Source organism: Petromyzon marinus, chromosome 58, assembly GCF_048934315.1.
Source record: "Petromyzon marinus isolate PM22_M1 ecotype Great Lakes invasive population chromosome 58, UKy_Petmar_22M1.pri1.0, whole genome shotgun sequence".
Lineage (NCBI taxonomy): Eukaryota > Metazoa > Chordata > Hyperoartia > Petromyzontiformes > Petromyzontidae > Petromyzon > Petromyzon marinus.
In genome coordinates, this window is record NC_133724.1 from 839526 (window position 1) to 862258 (window position 22733).

At 52.9% G+C, this 22733-nt stretch overlaps 1 protein-coding gene across 2 annotated transcripts in view; it reads right to left on the reverse strand.

Annotated features, from left to right (window-relative positions):
- The window catches only part of LOC116955159 (SEC14-like protein 1), a 38338-nt gene that overhangs the window by 10248 nt on the left and 5357 nt on the right, over nucleotides 1-22733 (reverse strand). The window contains exons 3-16 of one of the 2 annotated variants that reach the window (XM_032976169.2): nucleotides 20881-21030; nucleotides 19437-19568; nucleotides 19218-19346; nucleotides 15768-16017; nucleotides 14971-15057; nucleotides 14571-14680; nucleotides 13818-13847; nucleotides 10261-10450; nucleotides 8610-8698; nucleotides 7751-7821; nucleotides 4577-4748; nucleotides 4089-4223; nucleotides 2226-2363; nucleotides 295-681 (exon numbers count right to left, since the gene is read on the reverse strand). In XM_032976169.2, coding sequence (XP_032832060.1) covers nucleotides 295-681; nucleotides 2226-2363; nucleotides 4089-4223; nucleotides 4577-4748; nucleotides 7751-7821; nucleotides 8610-8698; nucleotides 10261-10450; nucleotides 13818-13847; nucleotides 14571-14680; nucleotides 14971-15057; nucleotides 15768-16017; nucleotides 19218-19346; nucleotides 19437-19568; nucleotides 20881-21030 — 2070 coding nt within the window. The remainder of the gene's footprint in view (nucleotides 1-294; nucleotides 682-2225; nucleotides 2364-4088; nucleotides 4224-4576; nucleotides 4749-7750; nucleotides 7822-8609; nucleotides 8699-10260; nucleotides 10451-13817; nucleotides 13848-14570; nucleotides 14681-14970; nucleotides 15058-15767; nucleotides 16018-19217; nucleotides 19347-19436; nucleotides 19569-20880; nucleotides 21031-22733) is intronic. The other variant, XM_032976170.2, reaches the window with a different exon arrangement.

The window sequence follows — 22733 nt, forward strand, 5'->3', positions numbered from 1 at the left end:
AAATAAGAATAGGTTTTGCCCTGTCTGGAAATAAAAGAGGTGTTAAGATGTTCAAACACCAAACAGATACCTTTTGCAAGGCATATCACGTTTGCATGTTTTTGCCACAAGCACGTGTGCTTAATGCAGACTTGATACCTTGCAAAAGGTATCGATTTAGTGTTTGAACACCTTGACACATGTTGTATTGCCACAAAGGGTAAAACCTATTCCTATTTTTCATTATTTTGGATACTGGCAAAAACGTCCCAGAGATACCAAAGGAGCGAGTTCGCTCGCTAGTTTTGCACTCACCTGAATGCTCTCCCCTTCCCTGCAGTGCAGTGCTGCCTCCACAGGGCTGTACACCCAGCCCTGCTGCTGCTGCTGCTGTTGGTGGTGATGCAGCTGCAGCTGCTGCTGTTGCCAGCTCCTCTCCACGCTGCTGCCGGCGCCGCCGGCAGCGCAGGCAATCGCCGAGCCGAGCGACGCGCTGCTGCTGAGGCCGCCACCGGCGACACCGGCGACACCGCCGCCGCCGGCGACGATGCCGACGCAGCCGGCGCCGCCGCCGCCGCTGCTGGCGCTGCGCGTGGGCGCAGGAGCGCGGCGACTGTGGTACAGGTTGAAGGCCACGTCGCCTTTGATGACGTCGAAGTCCCAGGTGATGACGGACGACGCTTCGGGGATGTCGATCACGACCTGAGACGGGGAGTTGGGGGATGGGGGGGCGGGTAGGAGGGGTTGAGACGAGTTGAGAGGGGTAGGGGGGGCAGCAGGAGAGGGGGGTCCCGGTCACAACCGTGTGGCTGAGTGGTCATCTTCGTCATGTCTCTTGGGTGGTGTATCCCAGGCTCAGTGGTGCAATAGACCGCGATGATCTTCTTGACCACACGTGCTTGCTTGTCTGTTTGTGTGTGCGTGCACGTGTATGTATGTGCCCGCATGCGCGAGTGTTTCGGTGTGTGTGTGTGTTAGCGTGTACAGGAGTGTTTCGGTGTGTGTGTTAGCGTGTACGTGAGTGTTTGGGCGTGTGTGTGTTAGCGTGTACGTGAGTGTTTCGGTGTGTGTGTGTTAGCGTGTACGTGAGTGTTTCGGTGTGTGTGTGTTAGCCTGTACGTGTTTCGGTGTGTGTGTGTTAGCTTGTACGTGAGTGTTTCGGTGTGTGTGTTAGCGTGTACGTGAGTATTTCGGTGTGTGTGTGTGTGTGTGTTAGCGTGTACGTGAGTGTTTGGGCGTGTGTGTGTTAGCGTGTACAGGAGTGTTTGGGCGTGTGTGTTAGCGTGTACGTGAGTGTTTCGGTGTGTATGTTAGCATGTACGTGAGTGTTTCGGTGTGTGTGTTAGCGTGCACGTGAGTGTTTCGGTGTGTGTGTTAGCGTGTACAGGAGTGTTTTGGTGTGTGTGTGTTAGCGTGTACGTGAGTGTTTCGGTGTGTGTGTGTTAGCGTGTACGTGAGTGTTTCGGCGTGTGTGTGTTAGCGTGTACGTGAGTGTTTCGGTGTGTGTGTGTGTTAGCGTGTACGTGAGTGTTTCGGTGTGTGTGTTAGCGTGTACGTGAGTGTTTCGGTGTGTGTGTGTTAGCGTGTACGTGAGTGTTTCGGTGTGTGTGTGTTAGCGTGTACGTGAGTGTTTCGGCGTGTGTGTGTTAGCGTGTACGTGAGTGTTTCGGTGTGTGTGTGTGTTAGCGTGTACGTGAGTGTTTCGGTGTGTGTGTTAGCGTGTACGTGAGTGTTTCGGTGTGTGTGTGTTAGCGTGTACGTGAGTGTTTCGGTGTGTGTGTGTTAGCGTGTACGTGAGTGTTTCGGTGTGTGCGTTAGCGTGTACGTGAGTGTTTCGGTGTGTGTGTGTTAGCGTGTACGTGAGTGTTTCGGTGTGTGTGTTAGCGTGTACGTGAGTGTTTCGTTGTGTGTGTTAGCGTGTACGTGAGTGTTTCGGCGTGTGTGTGTTAGCGTGTACGTGAGTGTTTCGGCGTGTGTGTGTTAGCGTGTACGTGAGTGTTTCGGCGTGTGTGTGTTAGCGTGTACGTGAGTGTTTCGGCGTGTGTGTGTTAGCGTGTACGTGAGTGTTTCGGCGTGTGTGTGTTAGCGTGTACGTGAGTGTTTCGGCGTGTGTGTGTTAGCGTGTACGTGAGTGTTTCGGCGTGTGTGTGTTAGCGTGTACGTGAGTGTTTCGGCGTGTGTGTGTTAGCGTGTACGTCAGTGTTTCGGCGTGTGTGTGTTAGCGTGTACGTGAGTGCGAGCGGCACCTCGTGTGGAGCGCCCTTCTGCACGCAGGCCGACTGGTAGATGGTGTCCGTCCACAGGCGGATGTCGTCGCCGTGCTCTACGTCGTCCCCCGTGCGGTACAGTGACTTGGGCACCAGGCCGCCCTCCGGAACGTCACACTACACACAGATAAAGATCCCCCGAGTAGCCTTAACAGAATGTTGGGGCAAGTGCTGTTAGCGAGCGGCACCTAGGAAGGCCGGCATGGCGCAGGAGGGGGTGGGTGGCGAGCACCACGCCTGACTGCCGTTGTTTCCCTCATGGCGATGCTTGCACACCGCAATGGGTACTCATTTGAGGCTGAGTCGACCTAGGGGGAGGTCCAGGACCGGTTCGGAAAATCGTCAATGATATTGGCCGTGAGCGGGAATCGAACTTTGGTCACCGGGTTCGTGACGTAGCACTCACTCTCTCACACACTGTCACTCACACTGTCACTCACACCGTCACTCACACCCTCACTCACTCACTCTCTCACTCACACACCGTCACTCACTCACTCTCTCACTCACACACCGTCACTCACTCACTCTCTCACTCACACACCGTCACTCACTCACTCTCTCACTCACACACCGTCACTCACACCCTCACTCACACCGTCACTCACAGCCTCACTCACACCCTCACTCACACCCTCACTCACAGCCTCACTCACAGCCTCACTCACAGCCTCACTCACAGCCTCACTCACACTCTCTCACACACCGTCACTCACACCCTCACTCACACCGTCACTCACAGCCTCACTCACAACCTCACTCACAGCCTCACTCACACCCTCACTCACACTCTCTCACACACCGTCACTCACACCCTCACTCACACACCCTCACTCACAGCCTCACTCACAGCCTCACTCACTCTCTTACACACCGTCACTCACACCCTCACTCACACTGTCACTGACTCACTCTCTCACTCACACACCGTCACTCACACCCTCACTCACAGCCTCACTCACACCCTCACTTACTCACTCACGCTCTCACACACCGTCACTCACACCGTCACTCACACCCTCACTTACTCACCGACTCTCTCACACACCGTCACTCACACCCTCACTCACAGCCTCACTCACACCCTCACTTACTCACTCACGCACTCACACACCGTCACTCACACCCTCACTCACTCCCTCACTCACACTGTCACTCATTCTCTCACACACCGTCACTCACACCCTCACTCACTCTCTCACTCACACCCTCACTCTCTCACACACCGTCACTCACACCGTCACTCACTCACTCTCTCACTCACACACCGTCACTCACACCCTCACTCTCTCACACACCCTCACTCACACCCTCACTCTCTCACACACCCTCACTCTCTCACTCACACCGTCACTCACACTCTCTCACTCACACCCTCACTCTCTCACTCACACCCTCACTCTCTCACACACCCTCACTCACACCCTCACTCTCTCACTCACACCATCACTCACACTCTCTCACTCACACCCTCACTCTCTCACACACCCTCACTCTCTCACACACCCTCACTCTCTCACACACCCTCACTCTCTCACACACCCTCACTCTCTCACTCACACCGTCACTCACACTCCCTCACTCACACCCTCACTCTCTCACACACCCTCACTCTCTCACTCACACACCGTCACTCACACCGTCACACCCTCACTCACTCTCTCACTCACACTCTCACCCTCTCACACACCGTCACTCACTCTCTCACTCACACTGTCACTCACTCTCTCACTCACTCTCTCACTCACTCTGTCACTCACACTGTCACTCACACTGTCACTCACTCTCTCACTCACACCGTCACTCACACCCTCACTCTCTCACACACCGTCACACCCTCACCAGGCAGTCTCCACCCAGGAAGTCGGGGATGACGTCTTTGTCGATGTAGTCCACCAGGCCGCCGGGGCCCTGGTAGTCGTTTCCACCGTAGATTAGGAACTTGTGCCGCGTGTTGTCGTTGATGAAGGGGCTGACCTGTACAAAAGACAAAGGCCCCCCGTATAGCCTTAACGGACTGTTGGGGAAAGTGCTGTTCGCGAGTGGCAGCACCTATGAAGGCAGGCACTGCCGGGTTCATGGCGCAAGCGGGCTAACCACTACCACTACCGTTCCCCACCAAGTGAGTGACACACACATGCAAAAGACAAAGACCCTCAAATCAAGTTTGACCCTCCTATAGCCACTAACAGAACAGCACCGATGAAGGCCGGAAAGGCACACGAGCAGATGGGTGACCAGCACCACGCCCGGCACCCGAGCTGTAATGTTTTTACGCAGCGCACTGGGCAGACGCACGCTCACACGCACGCTCACACGCACGCACGCACCAGGGTCCAGAGCACGGGGAAGACGCGGGGCGCTCGCACGATGAGCAGCCGCCCCAGGGTCTCCGGGTAGTTGGCCTCCACCACCTCGATGACGCGCAGCAGGGCCTTGACGCCCGGCCGCCACAGGTGCCGCATGTTGAGGCCCTCCAGGTCCACCAGGCACGTCCACGAGCTGCCGTGGCGACGGCGGCGGTGGAGGAGGAAGGGCACGGCCCAAAGGGGAGACGGATCGGTACGTTAGAGGAGCCGCGCAAGAAATGGGGGAGCAGGTGGTGTCACGGGCGTGAGATGGTGAAGCCGCAGCGCGCCGACGCCCTGTGTCAAGGCGGTTAGGACGAGGGATTGTGTTAAAGTTGGTGTTAGGAATTTTGTAGTGGTTCACACCAGGGAGATAGAGACTTCTTACAGGCAACACGTGTATTTAACAATAAAGCCCTAAACACGAAGGGGTATAGTAGCTGCCCCTGTACCAGCTACCATAGGGAGGTATCCCCTCTGGGCTGGCTCACCCTAGCTAACCCTAGCTAACCCTCGCTAACCATCGCTAACCCTCGCTCACCCTCGCTCACCCTAGCTCACCCTAGCTAACTCTAGCTAACCCTAGCTCACCCTAGCTGACCCTAGCTGACCCTAGCTGACCCTAGCTAACCCTCGCTCACCCTAGCTGACCCTCGCTGACCCTAGCTGACCCTAGCTGACCCTAGCTGACCCTCGCTAACCCTAGCTCGCCATAGCTCGCCCTCGCTCACCCTAGCTCACCCTAGCTCACCCTCACTAACCCTAGCTCACCCTCGCTAACCCTAGCTCGCCATAGCTCACCCTAGCTCGCCCTAGCTCGCCCTCGCTCGCCCTCGCTAACCCTCGCTAACCCTAGCTCACCCTCGCTCACCCTAGCTAACCCTAGCTAACCCTAGCTAACCCTAGCTCACCCTAGCTAACCCTAGCTCACCCTAGCTAACCCTAGCTCACCCTCGCTCACCCTCGCTCACCCTAGCTCACCCTAGCTAACCCTCGCTCACCCTAGCTCACCCTCACTAACCCTAGCTCACCCTCGCTAACCCTAGCTCGCCATAGCTCACCCTAGCTCGCCCTAGCTCGCCCTCGCTCGCCCTCGCTAACCCTCGCTAACCCTAGCTCACCCTCGCTCACCCTAGCTAACCCTAGCTAACCCTAGCTAACCCTAGCTCACCCTAGCTAACCCTAGCTCACCCTAGCTAACTCTAGCTCACCCTCGCTCACCCTCGCTCACCCTAGCTCACCCTAGCTAACCCTAGCTCACCCTAGCTCACCCTAGCTAACCCTAGCTAACCCTCGCTCACCCTCGCTCACCCTAGCTCACCCTCGCTCGCCCTCGCTAACCCTAGCTCACCCTAGCTAACCCTAGCTCACCCTAGCTAACCCTAGCTAACCCTAGCTCACCCTCGCTCACCCTGGCTCACCGTAGCTAACCCTCGCTCACCCTAGCTCGCCCTAGCTCGCCCTAGCTAACCATCGCTCGCCCTCGCTAACCCTAGCTCGCCCTAGCTCACCCTCGCTCGCCCTAGCTAACCCTAGCTAACCCTCGCTAACCCTAGTTAACCCTCGCTAACCCTAGCTAACCCTCGCTAACCCTAGCTCACCCTCGCTAACCCTAGCTCACCATAGCTAACCCTAGCTAACCCTAGCTAACCCTAGCTCACCCTAGCTAACCCTAGCTCACCCTAGCTAACCCTAGCTCACCCTCGCTAACCCTAGCTAACCCTAGCTAACCCTAGCTCACCCTAGCTCACCCTAGCTCACCCTAGCTCACCCTAGCTAACCCTAGCTAACCATAGCTAACCCTAGCTAACCCGAGCTCACCCTAGCTCACCCTAGCTAACCCTAGCTAACCCTAGCTCACCCTAGCTCACCCTAGCTAACCATAGCTAACCCTAGCTCACCCTCGCTAACCATAGCTAACCCTAGCTAACCCTAGCTCACCCTAGCTCACCCTAGCTAACCCTCGCTAACCATAGCTAACCCTAGCTAACCCTCGCTAACCCTAGCTCACCCTAGCTCACCCTAGCTCACCCTAGCTAACCCTAGCTCACCCTAGCTCACCCTAGCTAACCCTAGCTCACCCTAGCTCACCCTAGCTCACCCTAGCTAACCCTAGCTAACCCTAGCTCACCCTAGCTCACCCTAGCTAACCCTAGCTCACCCTAGCTCACCCTAGCTAACCCTAGCTCACCCTAGCTCACCCTAGCTCACCCTAGCTAACCCTAGCTCACCCTAGCTAACCCTCGCTAACCCTAGCTAACCCTCGCTAACCCTAGCTCACCCTAGCTCACCCTAGCTCACCCTAGCTAACCCTAGCTCACCCTAGCTCACCCTAGCTCACCCTAGCTCACACGGGTGGCTATCTCGGACCGGACCCCGGCTTGGGTCCGGGTCTTGTAGTCGGGCAGGTCTTCTCCAGGTGACAGCTTCCGTCTTGATTCTTACAATAGCCAGCCGGACCCGTTCAGGGCCCCGGCTTATATTGCCCGTGGCGGGGCTAACTCCGCCCCGAGCCACGCCCCCCTTCTCGAGCCTTCGAGAGGGACCTGGTCCTGGTCCCGTGGTCCCCCCAGCCCCCTCCTTGGGGCCCCCGGACCGGTACCTCCGGTCACCAGGCCTCCGGGTTCACACGGAGTACCATGGACCCCTGTGTGCCCCTGCACCGTCCCTGGCAATCTTGCCCCCTAACCTCCAGAGGATGGCACCGCACGTGGAGTGCAATGCCATCCAACCTTGATCGGTGATCTCGGCCGGCACCCGCTAGGGCCGGTACTGCATTCCCCCTGCAGCGCGTAGGTGGTGTGAGCGGCGTGTGTCGTGCCTCACACAGGCCGGCTTCACACAACATGCAGTCACATCCGCCGATGCCACTACAATTGTGTTAGGGATTATTAGGGCTAGTGTTAGTGCTAGGCTTAGTGATTATTATTAGGGCTAGTGTTAGTGATGATTACTGGGGCTAGTGTTAGTGATTATATTATTAGAGCTAGTGTTTTTGCTCGTCACTCGCCGCACAGCAAGGGTGTGTGTGTGCGCACGTGTGTGTGTGTGTGTGCACACGTGTGTGTGTGCACGTGTGTGTGTGTGCACGTGTGTGTGTGTGTGCACGCGTGTGTCCGTTTTCTGTTAGAGTGGACCTAGCACTTGCACGGTCACCTGATGGGGTGCCCCGAGTTGTTGGTGTTCTCTTCACACCTGCGCAGGCCCTCCTCGTTGATGGACAGCACCTGAGCCCGCACAAAGCAGCATCGCAGCGGCCTTAATAGGCGCTCGCTAATAACGCTCAGTAGAGCCGTTCCATCGAGAAAAATGGTCACGCACTGTGTGTGTGCATAAGTGTAACGTGTGTGTGCATATTGTGTACGTGTGTGGAGAGCGGGAGTGTCGCGGTTGGCGCTACGCTGCGCTACCAACTCGACAAAGGCCCGAGTTGGATTCCTGCTCACGGCCAAAAACAGTGGTGATTATCTGAACCGGTCCTGGGCCTCCCCTAGGTCGACTCAGCCTCAAATGAGTACCTGGTGCGGTGTGTGAACATCGCCACTAGGAAGACAAAGGCGGCCGAGTGTGGTGCTGGCCACCCACCCCCTCGTGTGCCGCGCCAGCCTTCATAGGTGCTCGATAACAGCGCTTGCCCCAACCGTTTAAGACTATACAGGGGATCTTTGTCTTTGTGTGTACATGCACACGCATATGTGGACAGCGGTAGCGCAGTGGTTGGTGCACCGAGCTACGAACCCGGCTACCCAAGTTCGATTCCCACTCACGGCGAACACCCGTGACGAATATCTTAAAACGGTCCTGGGCCTCCCTGAGGTCAACTCGGCCTTAATTAAGCACCTGGCAAGGGAGGTAAACCTCGGCGCTGGGGAGACAATGGTGACCAGGCATGGTGCCAGCCACACCACTCCTCATAGGTGCGTCGTACCCATCTTAATAAGGGCTCACAAATAGCCCTTTCCCCAACAGTCTGCGGAGGCTACACGGGGGATCTTTGTCTTTGTGTGTAGCTCACGTGTCTCAGGAGGGACTCCTCCCCCATTGCCTTCACCAACCCCTTGGTGTCCATTTGACCCAGACGCAGGATGTAGAGGGGACGTCCATCTGCACCCATCATCATTGCATTGTTAACACGACACACTGCAATTACATTGTATCATGCATTACACTACACACACTACATTGTATACTGCATTACACTACATTGTATCATGCATTACGCTACATTGTATCATGCATTACACTACATTGTATCATGCATTACACTACATTGTATCATGCATTACACTACATTACACTACACGCTGCACTACATTGTATAAGGTATTACACTACACACTGCACTGCATTGTATAAGGCATTACACTACACACTGCACTACATTGTATAAGCCATTACACTACATGTTGCACTACATTATAGAATGTATTACACTACACACTGCATTGTATAATACATTACACTACACGCTGCACTACATTATAGAATGCATTACACTACACACTGTACTGCATTGTATAAGGCATTACACTACACACTACACTACATTGTATAAGGCATTACACTACACTCTGCACTACATTGTATAAGGCATTACACTGCACACTGCACTACATTATATAATGCATTACACTACACGCTGCACTGCATTGTATAAGACATTACACTACACACCACACTACATTGTGTAAGGCATTACACTACACACTACACTACATTGTATAAGGCATTAGACTACACGCTGCACTACATTATATAATGCATTACACTACACTCTGCACTACATTATATAATGCATTACACTACACGCTGCACTACATTACATAATGCATTACACTACACACTGCACTGCATTGTATAAGGCATTACACTACACTCTGCACTACATTACATAATGCATTACACTACACTCTGCACTACATTGTATAAGGTATTACACTACACGCTGCACTGCATTGTATAATGCATTACACTACACTCTGCACTACATTACATAATGCATTACACTACACTCTGCACTACATTGTATAAGGTATTACACTACACGCTGCACTATATTGTATAAGGTATTACACTGCACACTACACTACATTGTATAATGCATTACACTACACACTACACTACATTGTATAAGGTATTACACTACACCCTGCACTACATTGTATAAGGTATTACACTACACACTGCACTACATTGTATAATGCATTACACTACACTACATTGTATAAGGCATTACACTACACTCTGCATTACATTACATAATGCATTACACTACACTCTGCACTACATTGTATAAGATATTACACTACACGCTGCACTACATTGTATAAGGCATTACACTACACGCTGCACTACATTATATAATGCATTACACTACACACTACACTGTATTGTATAAGGTATTACACTACACACTACACTACATTGTATAAGGTATTACACTACACACTACACTAGATTGTATAAGGTATTACACTGCACTACATTGTATAAGGCATTACACTACACGCTGCACTACATTGTACAAGGCATTACACTACACGCTGCACTACATTGTATAATGCATTACACTACACACGCTGCACTACATCAGACTGCACTGCAGCGTACACACGGCGCCACATCGCACGATGCGGAGCAACGGCGCGGTCGCAGCGCGCACGCACCGCGGTCCTGGTAGTGCCACCCGCCGGCGTAGTAGTCCGTGAGCGCCGGCGGCAGCCCCCAGGTCTCCAGCAGGTAGTCCACCTGGTACTGCTTGCGCCAGCTCAGCGACTGGCAGAGCATCTCCTTGGCCTTGTCCACGTTGAAGTCGCGCGCCCGCAGGAAGCGCAGGATGTGCTCGTCCTTCGGGATCTGGAGGTCGCGCAGCAAAGACAAAGGTCCGCACACCCCCCCCCCCCCACGGGAAGCCTTCAAACATACTGGTGGGGCAAGTGCTGTTACCAACTGAAGCTCAACTTTTTTGTCGTGGGTATTTTACCAGCTAAGGTCCACTGAGCTACGCGGCTCTTTTTCAGAAGCGACCAGGCCACAAAACTATTATTTTTGTTTTTTAAATCTTTAGAACTGCTTGTTACGTTTAGTTTAAATTTCGATTTAAAGCTTTCGTGACTGCAATGATTCGTCTTCTTTGGTTCTTTCGGTAAAGTCACGTAGAATGAGAATAAAATAATAAATTGATAAAATAAAATAACACAATAAGGACAGCGCTGTCCTACCAGACAGTCTCGTCCCTTCACCTGATGAAGGCCGCTTGTGTTGTGGCCAAAACGTCGTGAGAATAATATTGTGTTATTTTATTTTATAAATTTATTATTTTATTCTCATTCTACGTTTAGTTTGTTGCCCTTCCCCCGATCAGCATGGCTGGCTATGTACAGTGCGAAATAAGTTCAACACGCACACATACAAACAAATGATGGCTCAACGAAGAGGCTTATCGCGTGGGAATTTATAGCAGCAGCCGAATACTCTTGAGCGCGTGGTGACGTTGATTCTAAATGTGGAGAGAATAACCGAAGGACCTGGAGAAAAATCCACGCGACCACGGGGAGACAGACGCAAACTCCACTGTTAGCATGTAGCTGTGACCCACCTCTTCTCCCTGGCTCCCCCGTAAATCCGGTACCCACTAACCGCCCTCCCTCCCTATACCCCATCCCTATTCACCATATCACTTTAGTTACCATACTTGTACCACTCGTAACCCTTGTAAAGCGACCTTGGATAAAAGCGTTAGAAAATGTAGGATAAGATGAAGGCCGGCACGGCACACAGGAAGAGGGTGGGTGGCCGGTACCACGCCCAGTCAGCCCGGTCTCCCCAGTTGCGTTATTTACACAGCGCACTAGCTACTAGTTTAATGCTGAGTCGAACTAGAGGAGGCCCAGCACTGGTTCGTATATATACATCGCCGATGTTGGTCGTGAGCGGGAATCTAACTCGGGAAGTCGCACAGCACTCACACGCACAGGCAGAGATATTGCACGCGTGGTTCATACGCACATACACGCGCTCGGGATCTGCTCCAGATTTTTTAATTCATAAAAAAAACAACCCAAAACTATTTTTCTTTGTCGACACCGGGAAAACCTCACCAAGTCTCAAGAATCTCTTTCAGGAGGGTCCTGCTAAGTCTTTGCAGTAGTAGAGGGGCAACGTTGCTGTTGTGTGTGATCCCAATTGAGTAATTTGGAGTATGTTCAACTTCTTTCGCACCGTATGTAGCCAACCACACTATTCGGAGTTGCAGGGGAAGGACAACAAATTAAACACAAAAATCAGTTCTAAAAAAAAATAGTTCGTCAATCTAGATGATGATTTAAAAGTGCCCAGCTCCGGTGGCTTCCTAATATCGGAAGAGCGTTCCAGACGGCCGTAGAAGCGCATCCAGAAGCGCTCGATGGAGTGACCGTCTTTGTTCGATGGCCAGCCAAAAGCCGCTGCCATGAGGATGACCGGAGTTCGTGTGATGGTTTCATTTTTCAGCACTGGGATGTTTTGGGCCCAAGAGCGGCAACATTGTCTGCTATGGTGGGAAACTGTGAAACACGGAGGACGCCCACGCAGAACACCAAGTCCACATCGAAAGGTGCGCGAGCCAGGAATGAAAACCCGGCCCTCGTGTGCCACTCTTACCGACCAAAACGCACACCTATACAAGGTATTCTGGATGATCTACTGCACCGCGGGCTTTCAGATGCGCGCTTCTGCGGCCGTCTGGAACGCTCTTCCCTCCGATAATAGGAACCCACAGAAGCTATGTGCTTTTAAATCATCCACATTGACAAACTCATTTCTTTACAACTGCTTTTTGTGCTCAGATTGCTGTCCTTCCTTCGCAACTCAGATTAGCATACGGTGCGAAAGAAGTTAAACATACATGTACATACATACTCGCGCACACCACTACTCCGACAAGCGTGTACACCAAGCCGGCCTTAACAGGTGCTCGCAAACAGCACTTAACCCAATGGGCTACAACAGGGGGCTGGACGGGGGATGTTTGTCCATGTCTGTAAACATGCAAGACACTTCACACGCTCCAAGCCAGAAACATCCCCCCGTCGAGTCAAATACTGACGGAGAAAGTGCTGTCACAGCGAGCACCTACTAAGGCCGGCACGGCGCACGAGATGAAGTGACAACGCCCGGCCGCCTTTGTCTCCCCAGTGCTGACGTTTACACACTGGCACCAGGGACTCATTTAAGGCCGAGTGAACTTAGGGGAGGACCAGAACAGGTTCCGACAACTCGTGACGTGACCGGGAATCAAATGGAGGTGGCTGGGGTCGTACTGCCATGTGCCAAGCACTGCGCCACCGTTCCCCACTGACATACAAAGACAAAGATCGCCCGTGTAGCCTTATTGGGGTTGTGGGGTAAGTGTTGTTCGCGAGAAGCACTTATGAAGGCCAGCATGGCACACGCGGGGGTACCCACCCCCAGCACCACGCACACACACACACGCGCGCTCACTGCAAAGCATGCAAAATCATTAAAATCTTCTATGTCGTATGCAAAACATATCATAATGAACGTAACAATAAGTGCAAAACACTACAATAGCTAAAACGTTTCAATCTCGAACTTATTAAGGAGCAGATACATGCATGCTTGTGATGCTGGGCAAGAGGAAAGGATCATGAAACCCTGTCTCTTGCAGCTGGATCTCAAGACACTGAGACTCGGTCTCCTTGAGCCGAATCTCAAGACCCTGAGACCCGGTCTCCTGGATCCAAGTCTCAAGACCCTGAGACCCGGTCTCCTGGAGCCGAATCTCAAGACCCTGAGACCCGGCCTCCTGGAGCCGAATCTCAAGACCCTGAGACCCGGTCTCCTGGATCAGAGTCTCAAGACCATGAGACCCGGTCTCCTGGATCCGAGTCTCAAGACCCTGAGACCCGGTCTCCTGGATCCGAGTCTCAAGACCCTGAGACCCGGTCTCCTGGATCCGAGTCTCAAGACCCTGAGACCCGGTCTCCTGGAGCAGAGTCTCAAGACACTGAGACCGGGTCTCCTGGATCCAAGTTTCAAGACTCTGAGACCCGGTCTCCTGGAGCCGAGTCTCAAGACCCTGAGACCCGGTCTCCTGGAGCCGAATCTCAAGACGTCTGGAGATCGCCACTTGACTATAAACTCGTTTCTGTAGCCCAAGCTCACCCTGTTATGAACGGCGTTAAACATTAAGCAGTGTGGGGACATCACAGCTAATTGTTACCTCCGCTGAGCTGCCGTCTTCTGCCTCTGACTACGAGAATGAGTGAGCGAGGGAGACATGGGGACAGGGACAGACAAGTCGGAGACAGACGCATACATACATAAGACGATGAGGAGAGGGTGGACGTGGCAGAGGTTCACAATGGCCGTGTTGGGAGACACTTCAGCCGGGTGCAAAGTTTAAACCCTGGGTTTGGACGTCTCTCGCTCTCTCGGGGTTCGTAACGGCCGTGCAAATGCATGGACGTAACATTGAGATTTTGATTTACTTTAGATTGTGTGTACGTCTGTGTGTTGTGTGCATAGGCGTTCAGTTGTTTCATGTGTAACAATGTATTTGCGTGTACTGTGTTTTTACTGCGTGTATGAGCATCACATCCTGCCCGTGTGTATACTTTGTGTGTACTGTGCGTGTGTACTGCGCGTGTCACACCTTGGCCTTTTGTATGTACTGCACGTGTGTACTATGCATGTGTACTGCACGTGTGTACTGTGCGTGTGTACTGCACGTGTGTACTGTGTGTGTGTACTGCGCGTGTGTACTGCGCGTGTGTACTGCGCGTGTGTACTGCGCGTGTGTACTATGCGTGTGTACTGTGTGTGTACTGCACGTGTGTACTGCACGTGTGTACTGCACGTGTGTACTGTGCGTGTGTACTGCGCGTGTGTACTGCACGTGTGTACTGTGCGTATGTACTGTGTGTATGTACTGTGTGTGTGTACTGTGTGTGTGTACTGCGCGTGACTGTCACACCTTTCCCTTGTGGGACTCCTGCAGCCAGAGTCTCAGGCGGATGAGACAGCTCTCCTGCAGTGGCGTCAGCTCCCCCAGGTACCGCTCGATGTAATCCGCGTCCAGCTTGTCTGTGCACGGACACACAAGACAAAGATCCCCCACATAGCCTTAGCAGACCGTTGGGGCAAGTGCTGGCACAACAACAGCCGCCGTTCGCCACCAAGTGGCTGCGACGTCACCACGGCGCCTAAGCCAGGCTCGGCTCACCCCGAGGCTATCGCGTGAAGGGTCAAAGGCTCGCTGCTGGCACGAGGTCACGGGACACTCAGCAGGTGCCGTGGGTTGTCTGACTAACAGCACTTGCCCCAAAATTGTGTTACAGGCTACGCGGGGGGTGTTTGACTTTATTGTGTCGTACCATCGGGCGTGGCTGTGATATTCTCGCACAGGAAGGAGGTGGGGACTCCCAGGTCGGCTGCGGCCGGAGACAGGGCCGAGATTAACACTGCACACGCGCGCACACGCAAACACAAGGACATACAACACACACACTATCATCATCGTCGTCATCATTAATATCTACAGCCATTGATTCTCCGCTGCTGGATGATGGCCTCCCCACGCCCGTCACCGTCCCACACGGCCGCACGACGGTGCAATCCATCTCCGGCGCGGGGGCCGATGCCATCGCTCCGTCTCCGCTGGACTCGTGCCCCTGGGCATTCCCCACTTTGGCTGCCGTTCCGTCTTGTCCATCGGTCCTCATCCTCGGGAGACGTTTGAACATTGCGTCCGTTCCCCGATCCACGCGGTCCTCTGTGTCCCTTCTCTCCCCCGGCTATCATTCCATCACCCGCCCATCGTGCCTTGTAATGTCCAACCCAAGTATACTTCTATTTTGCTCATAGTCACGAATTATGCACACACCCAACGTACACAGACCACGCACTTAAACACTCGCACAAAGACAAATATCCCCGTATAGCTTTAACAGACTGTTGGGGCAAGTGCTGTTAGCGAGCACCTGAAGGCCGGCACGCCACACAAGGGAGTGGGTGGCCAGCAACACACCCGACCGCTTTTGTCTCCCGAGTGGCGATGTTTATGTACCGCACCAGTTACTCCTTTGAGGCTGAGTCGACCTAGGGGAGGCCCAGGACCAGTTCAGATAATAATCACACACATACACAAAGTCTCACACGCGCACACACTAACCGCTGGTCGTGCAGTCTCCTCCCTCCGCTCCTCCGTCCTCTCCACCCGTTGTGATATTCATCGTGCTTGGCGCCAGCGCTACGGTGGGGAGAGTGGCGGCGGCAGGGTCGGCCGTGGCCGCCGCTCTGATTGCCACGGCCGCCACGATGGCCGGCGTGCCGTGCAGGCCCGGGGCGGCGTCCCACCGCGGCAGGTGAGAGACGCCGAGGTCCTGCAGCTCCCGCAGGTAGAACTCGATCACCTCCTTTCCCTGCGTGCAAAACAAAGACAAAGGTCCCACACCCATCCGTGTAGCCTTTAAACTAAAAAAAACCAAACGATTTTGATTTTACCAGGTAAGGCTGTGTAGCTCTTTTTCAGAAGCGACCTGGCTATCGCACGTAATGATAGCTCAACAAAGTGGCTTATCATCGTGTAGAAATTTAGAGCGGCCAAATAATCTGAACGCGTGACGCCGATTCTAAATGTGGGGGGGGAAAAGCGGAGGACCCGTAAGAAAGATCCACGCGACCACGGGGAGAACCTGCAAACTCCAAATATACAGCAGGCGTTAGGGCCAGGAGGGAACCCACGACCTCCTGCGTACCAGGCGAAGTAGTTAACATCTCGCCACCGCGCCACCCTGATGAGGCGAGTGCTGTACGTATGCATGCACAACTTCTTGTGCACCGTACGTAGCTAACCGTGCCAATCGGAGTACTGTTGGCGAGCAGAACCTATGAAGGCCGGCACGGCACACGAGAAGGTGAGTGATCAACTCCACACCCGGTTTGCCTTCGTCTCCCCAGGTGGCGATGTTTACATACTGCGGTAGGTACTCATTTGAGGCTGAGTCGACCTCGGGGACGCTCAGGGGACGGTTCAAAAATTCGCCACTGTTGTTGGTCATTGAGCGGGAATCGAACTCGGGTCGCCGGGTTCCGAGTGCAGCGCGTTAACTACTACACTAACATATTCTTGGTTCTTTCGGTAAAGTCACGTAGAAGGGAAACAATAAAATAATAAAAATATGAAACAATAAAATTATCACGACGTTTCGACTGCAACACAAGCAATCATCATCAGGTGTGTGTGCTTGTGTTGCAGTCGAAACGTCGTGATAATTTTATTGTTTTATATTTTTATTATTTTATTGTTTCCCTTCTACGTGGTGACTTTACCGAAAGAACCAAGAATATGAATCCCTGCAGTCACGAAAGCTTTAAATCAAAATACTACACCACCGTTGCATGTGCATATGTAAAAATGCACTCATACATAGACATAGACTATGACATAGACAAGACAACGATTCTGCTCATAGCCTTAACAGACTTTAAAGCAAGCACCTAGACATACACTGTACATAAACACAAGACAAAGATCCCCCGTATAGCCTTGACACGACTGCGGGGGCAAGTGCTGTTCACGAGCACCTATGAAGGCCGGCACAGCACACGAGGGGGTGGGTGGCCACCACCACGCCCGGCCGCCTTTGTCTCCCCAGTGGCGATGTTTACACACCGCACCAGGTAATAATTTTAGGCCGAATCGATCTATTGGAGTGCCCGGGACCGATTCAGATAATCGTCAGCGGTGCTGGCCGTGAGCGTGGATCGAACTCGGCTCGCCGAGTTCGGAGCGCAGTGCGCCAACCGCGTGCTGTGCACATACACACACACTCCGTCTGTGTTTGACACTCTCTCTCTCTCATGTCCCGACGGTGTCCGGCGCGGTTTCAAACGAAACGCCGCGTTACCTCGTCGTTAAATTTCGTAGCAAGGATTGCTCCGCTCACCAGTGACCGAGCTGAAACGACGACGCTTCTGCACCACGTGACAATTTTTGCCCCTTTGGCCACGTCGGGTGGTGGAGGGTTGCACGACACAGATATTCTGCGATCGTTACGTAGCGGCCAAACCCGAAAATCAATTGTGAATCATAAAATTGCCCGTGAACACCTACGGCGCGCAAAGTTAACGGGATTAAAATGAACAACGTCTAAACGATCCCGTGTACTCCACATAGCGTTAAGTAAATCATATCTACAATTCATTTACTGTTCTATGAACTACGTGTATAATACAATAAAAATCTGCTCTGCTGTGACACTGCCGTGCCGTACCACGACTGCGCCGTATTTTACCGGGGGAGGGGGGGGGGGGGCTGAATGCCGCCACGGTACTCACCGTTGAGGGTGTGGGCGACGTCCTCCGAGAAGTAAAATGAACAAAACAAAACAAAGACGAGGCGAGCAGCACAAAAAAAAACAACGGGGGCGCAGGAAAGACGCGGTGGGCAAGCACAATGGAGCGGGGGAGGGGGGGGAGAGAGAGGAAGGTGGTGTAGAAGGAAGACAAAGGCGGAGGAGCAGAATGCAAGAAGGGCCAAAAGTGGAGTGAAGGGAAGACAAAAGTGGAGGAGCAGAAAGTGATTGAGACAGGGCTGGAGAGAGCGGGAGGCAGGCCTACAGGGGAGCGGCACAGCGCACCGCCACCTACTGCTGCAGCTGCCACCGGCTCTTGTGCTAAATTACTTTGTTATTTCGTCAGGTAATGGTCCAGCTAAACACTGCATGTATAACAAGACTGTTGGGGCAAGTGCTGTTAGCGAGTAGCACCTACGAAGGCCGGCACGGCACACGAGGGGGTGGGTGGCCAGCACCACGCCCGGCCGACTGTCTCCCTATAGTGGCGATGTTTACACACCGCACCAGGTTATCATTTGAGGCTGAGTCGACCTAGGGGAGGCCCAGGATCGGGTCAGATAATAGTCACTGGTGTTGGCCGTGAGCGGGAATCAAACTCGGGTCACTGGGTTCATAGCGCAGCGCGCAAACCGCGACACTACCGCTCCCCATCTGTATATATATACACACACACACAGAGGCACAGATTGAATTCAGTCACCTCCTTACTCTAAAACAAATACAAAGGTCACTCGAATAGCCTTGACAGGCTGTTTGAGCAAGTGCTGTGAGCGAGCACCTCCGAAGGCCGGCACGGCACAAGAGAGGGCAATGTGGCTCTGACCACGCCCGGCCACCTGTCTTCCCAGTGCTCATTCGAAGCCGAGTCGACCTAGGTTAGGCCCGAGACCTGTTCCGATATCACTCGTCTCAGATGTTCGCCGCAAGGAGGAACTGAACCTAGGTCGCCGGGTTCATTAAGTGCAGCGTGCTCACCACTGTGCCACCGCTCCCCGTACACGAAGACGAGACAAAGATCCCCCGTATAGCATTCACAGACTCTTGGGGCAAGTGCCGTTGGCGAGCACCTATGAAGGCCAGAACGAAGGCCAGAACGACACACGAGGATGCACACAGATACACACGCACACTTGACACATCACATTGTATACACAAACATAGTACCTACACACACACACATTGTACACACACACGCGTATTGTACACACACACGCGCATTGTACACACACACGCGTACACACTACGGAGGGAGGGTGGCAGACCTTCTTGATGTTGGCTGTGTACTGCTTCATGGCCACTTTCTCCACCGAGCTCTCAAAGCCGAAGAAGGACTTGATGTCCAGGCTGGCCGTCTGCTCAAAGCACGTCCACTGATCATTGTCAGGGTGGACCTGAGGATGACAAAGAGAAAGATTCCCCATGTAGCGTACACAGACTGTGACGATGACGACAGTGACAACGGCGACATTGGCGGCGCTCACGCTGTAGCTGCACTTCTCGTTGACGATGACGCGCGTGGCGAACGTCTCGTTGTGAGCCTCGATGTGCAGCGTGCGCTCGCGCCAGTTGAGCGTGTTCTTCTGGATGAAGAACACAAAGTCCACGCCGGCAATCTGCACGCACAAAAAGAACAAAGAGCCCCACACCCACCCCGTATAGATTAAAAAACCCACTGCTTTACAACCGCCTCTGTGTTTCGTTTGTTGTGCTTACCCACCCCACCACACAAGCGCGCCTCCAATTAGCACAGTTGGCTACGTACGGCGCGAAAGAAGTTCAACGTACGTATGCACGTATCGCCTTTTATAGCCAGTCGGGGCAAGTGCTGTTTGCGAGTAGCAGCACCTATTAAGGCCGACCCGGCACACGAGAGTGGGGCAGCCAGCACCACGCCCGGCCACCTTTGTCTCCCTCGTGGCGATGTTTACGCACCGCACCAGGAGTTGACCTGGGGAGGCCCTAGCTCAACTGGTATGCAGGAGGTCGCGAGTTTCATCCCGACCCTGACGCCTGCTGTATATTTGGAGTTTGCATGCCGCTCTCTCTCCTCGTGGTCGTGTGGATTTTTCTCCGGGTTCTCAGGTTTTTCCCTCCACATTCAGAATCAACGTGCGTTTAGACTATTTGGCTGCTGTAAATGAACCTTATGGCGGGACCCCGGGGTCCCGAATAAACGGAAGACAAAATCGTCATTAATTTATTTATTTTTGGCGACTCCGTCCCACCACGCACATAAACGCCGCGACCCACCTGGCGCGGATCATCATTCTGTTGTCATGTCATTAAAGCACAGCGAGGATTAATGCTCAGAAGAAACGAAACTTTGAAACTTTGATTAGTGCATCGTGTAGAGCTCGTCGAGAGGAATAGATCGCCTTGTCGTTCGCCTTCAACGGACATAAAATGACGTCGCAACGCAGTTTATGCGAGAGCCGGGGGCTTATGGCACCCCGGGGTCCTGCCATAAGGTTCAAATGTCCACATGATGATGATATCAGCCACTTAGTTGATAGCCAGGTCGCTTAAAAAAAACAAAGAGCCACATCGCTTAGTGGGCCTTACCTGGTAAAATAAAAAAACTAATTTAGTTGAATTTTGATTTAAAGTTTTCGTGACTGCAGGGATTCATATTCTTGGTTCTTTCGGTAAAGTCACGTAGAAGAGAAACAATAAAATAAAAAATAAAATAAAAAAACGCCACTTTTTCAAATTTTCTTGGTGTGGTTTTCACACCTGAGGATGATTGCTTGTGTTACAGTCGAAACGTCGTGAGAATTTTATTGTTTTATATTTTTATTATTTTGTTTCCCTTCTACGTGACTTTACCGAAAGAACCAAGAATATACTTCAGTTGAGTTTCAATTCGCATGAATGACGCTGTATGAAATTAAATGACGTAGTAATAATAATTACAATAATTATCACCTTCTTGAGCAGGCGTGGCGCCTCCACGTTGAGCTTGCACCTCCTCTCGATGACGTGCAGAGCGCCGTCTTCGCTGCGCTGCTCCGCCAGCCGTTCGCTCCCCACAAACACCGGGATGAGAGGGCACGTGGGGAAGCGTCGCTCGTACGCCTGTCGCGTCACACACACACACGCGGACAGAGACCCCCCCCCGTGTAGCCTTAACGCATCACAAAGACACACACGAGGACATAGACCCCCACCCCCCCGTGTAGCCTGAACATATCACACCCACAGACAGAGATCGCCCGTGTAGCCTTAACGCAGGGGTGGGGAATGTTTGGCCCGCAGGCCGTATGAGGCCCGCTAAATCATTTGATCTGGCCCTGCCAAGGCAACCGCAAGCGGGACTCGAAATTCAATCAATCGAGGAGCAAACCTGGTAAAGCAGTTGCGAGTAGCAACATCATCAATACCAGCTAACATCATCAATACCAGCTAACATCACCACACGCCTCACCAAAGAGAAGCAGTTCCAGCCATCACATTAGGGGTGAGTTAATTAAATGTTTGACCGAATATGTCTCATTTTTAAGTTGATAATTTTGTATGGCCCGCGAATTATGTTATAAATATCCAAATGGCCCTTGGCAGAAAAAAGGTTCCCCACCCCTGCCTTAACGTATCACACACACACGGTGACAGAGACCCCCCCGTGTAGCCTTAACGTATCACACACACAGGGACAGAGATCCCCCGTGTAGCCTTAACGTATCACACCCACAGGGACAAAGATCCCCCGTGTAGCCTTAACATATCACACCCACAGGGACAGAGATCCCCCGTGTAGCCTTAACGTATCACACCCACAGGGACAGAGATCCCCCGTGTAGCCTTAACATATCACACCCACAGGGACAGAGATCCCCCATGTAGCCTTAACATATCACATACACAGGGACAGAGATCCCCCGTGTAGCCTTAACGTATCACACACAAAGGGACAGAGATCCCCCGGGTGACCTTAACGGACCATTGGGGCAAGTGCTGGTTGTGAGCATCTATAACAGCCGGCATGGCACACAAGGGGGTAGGTGGCCAGCACCATGACCAAGCCACCTTTGTCTCCTGAGTGGCGATGTTTACACACCACGCCAGGTGCTCATCTGAGGCCGAGTCGACATAGGGGAGGCCCAGGACAGGTTCAGATAATCGTCACTCGTGTTGGTCGCGAGCGGGAATCGAACTCGGGTCGCCTGGTTTGTAGAGCAGCGTAGCGCTCACCGCTACACTACCGCTCACCGCTACACTACCGCTCCCCGCTACACTACCGCTCCCCCCGACACAAACTCACACGCACAAACACATGAAACAACATGTACACATACACAAACATATTTCTCTCTAATAGGCTACATAACCTGTTGGGGCAAGCCTTTAAGGAGCAGTTTGACCTTCTGAGACCCAGAAAGGTCGAAAACTGCTCTCCAATTTGCCTGCTTAAACAAAAAAGACCTCACGCCGACAGAAAATACCGGTTCCTACGGCCCAGGGGCTTAACACTATTTAATCACCGACTTGGCAAGACTGGCAATAACAGCCCCCTCTGTTTATTTATTTACAGAGATATAGATACAAGCACAAACACCAAGAGTGCACAATACTTGGGAAACCGGAGCCTGAACAACCGCACCCACCACCGCTCTTTTGCCGTTCACAAACGGCTGGGGCGAGCGCAGTTAGCGAGTAGCAGGGGCCCGTGAAGTCCGGCACGGCACACGAGGGTGTGGGTGGCCATTACCACGCCCGGCCGCCTTTGTCTTTCTGGTGGAGATGTGTATACATCGCACCAGTCGACCAATATTATTGGCCAT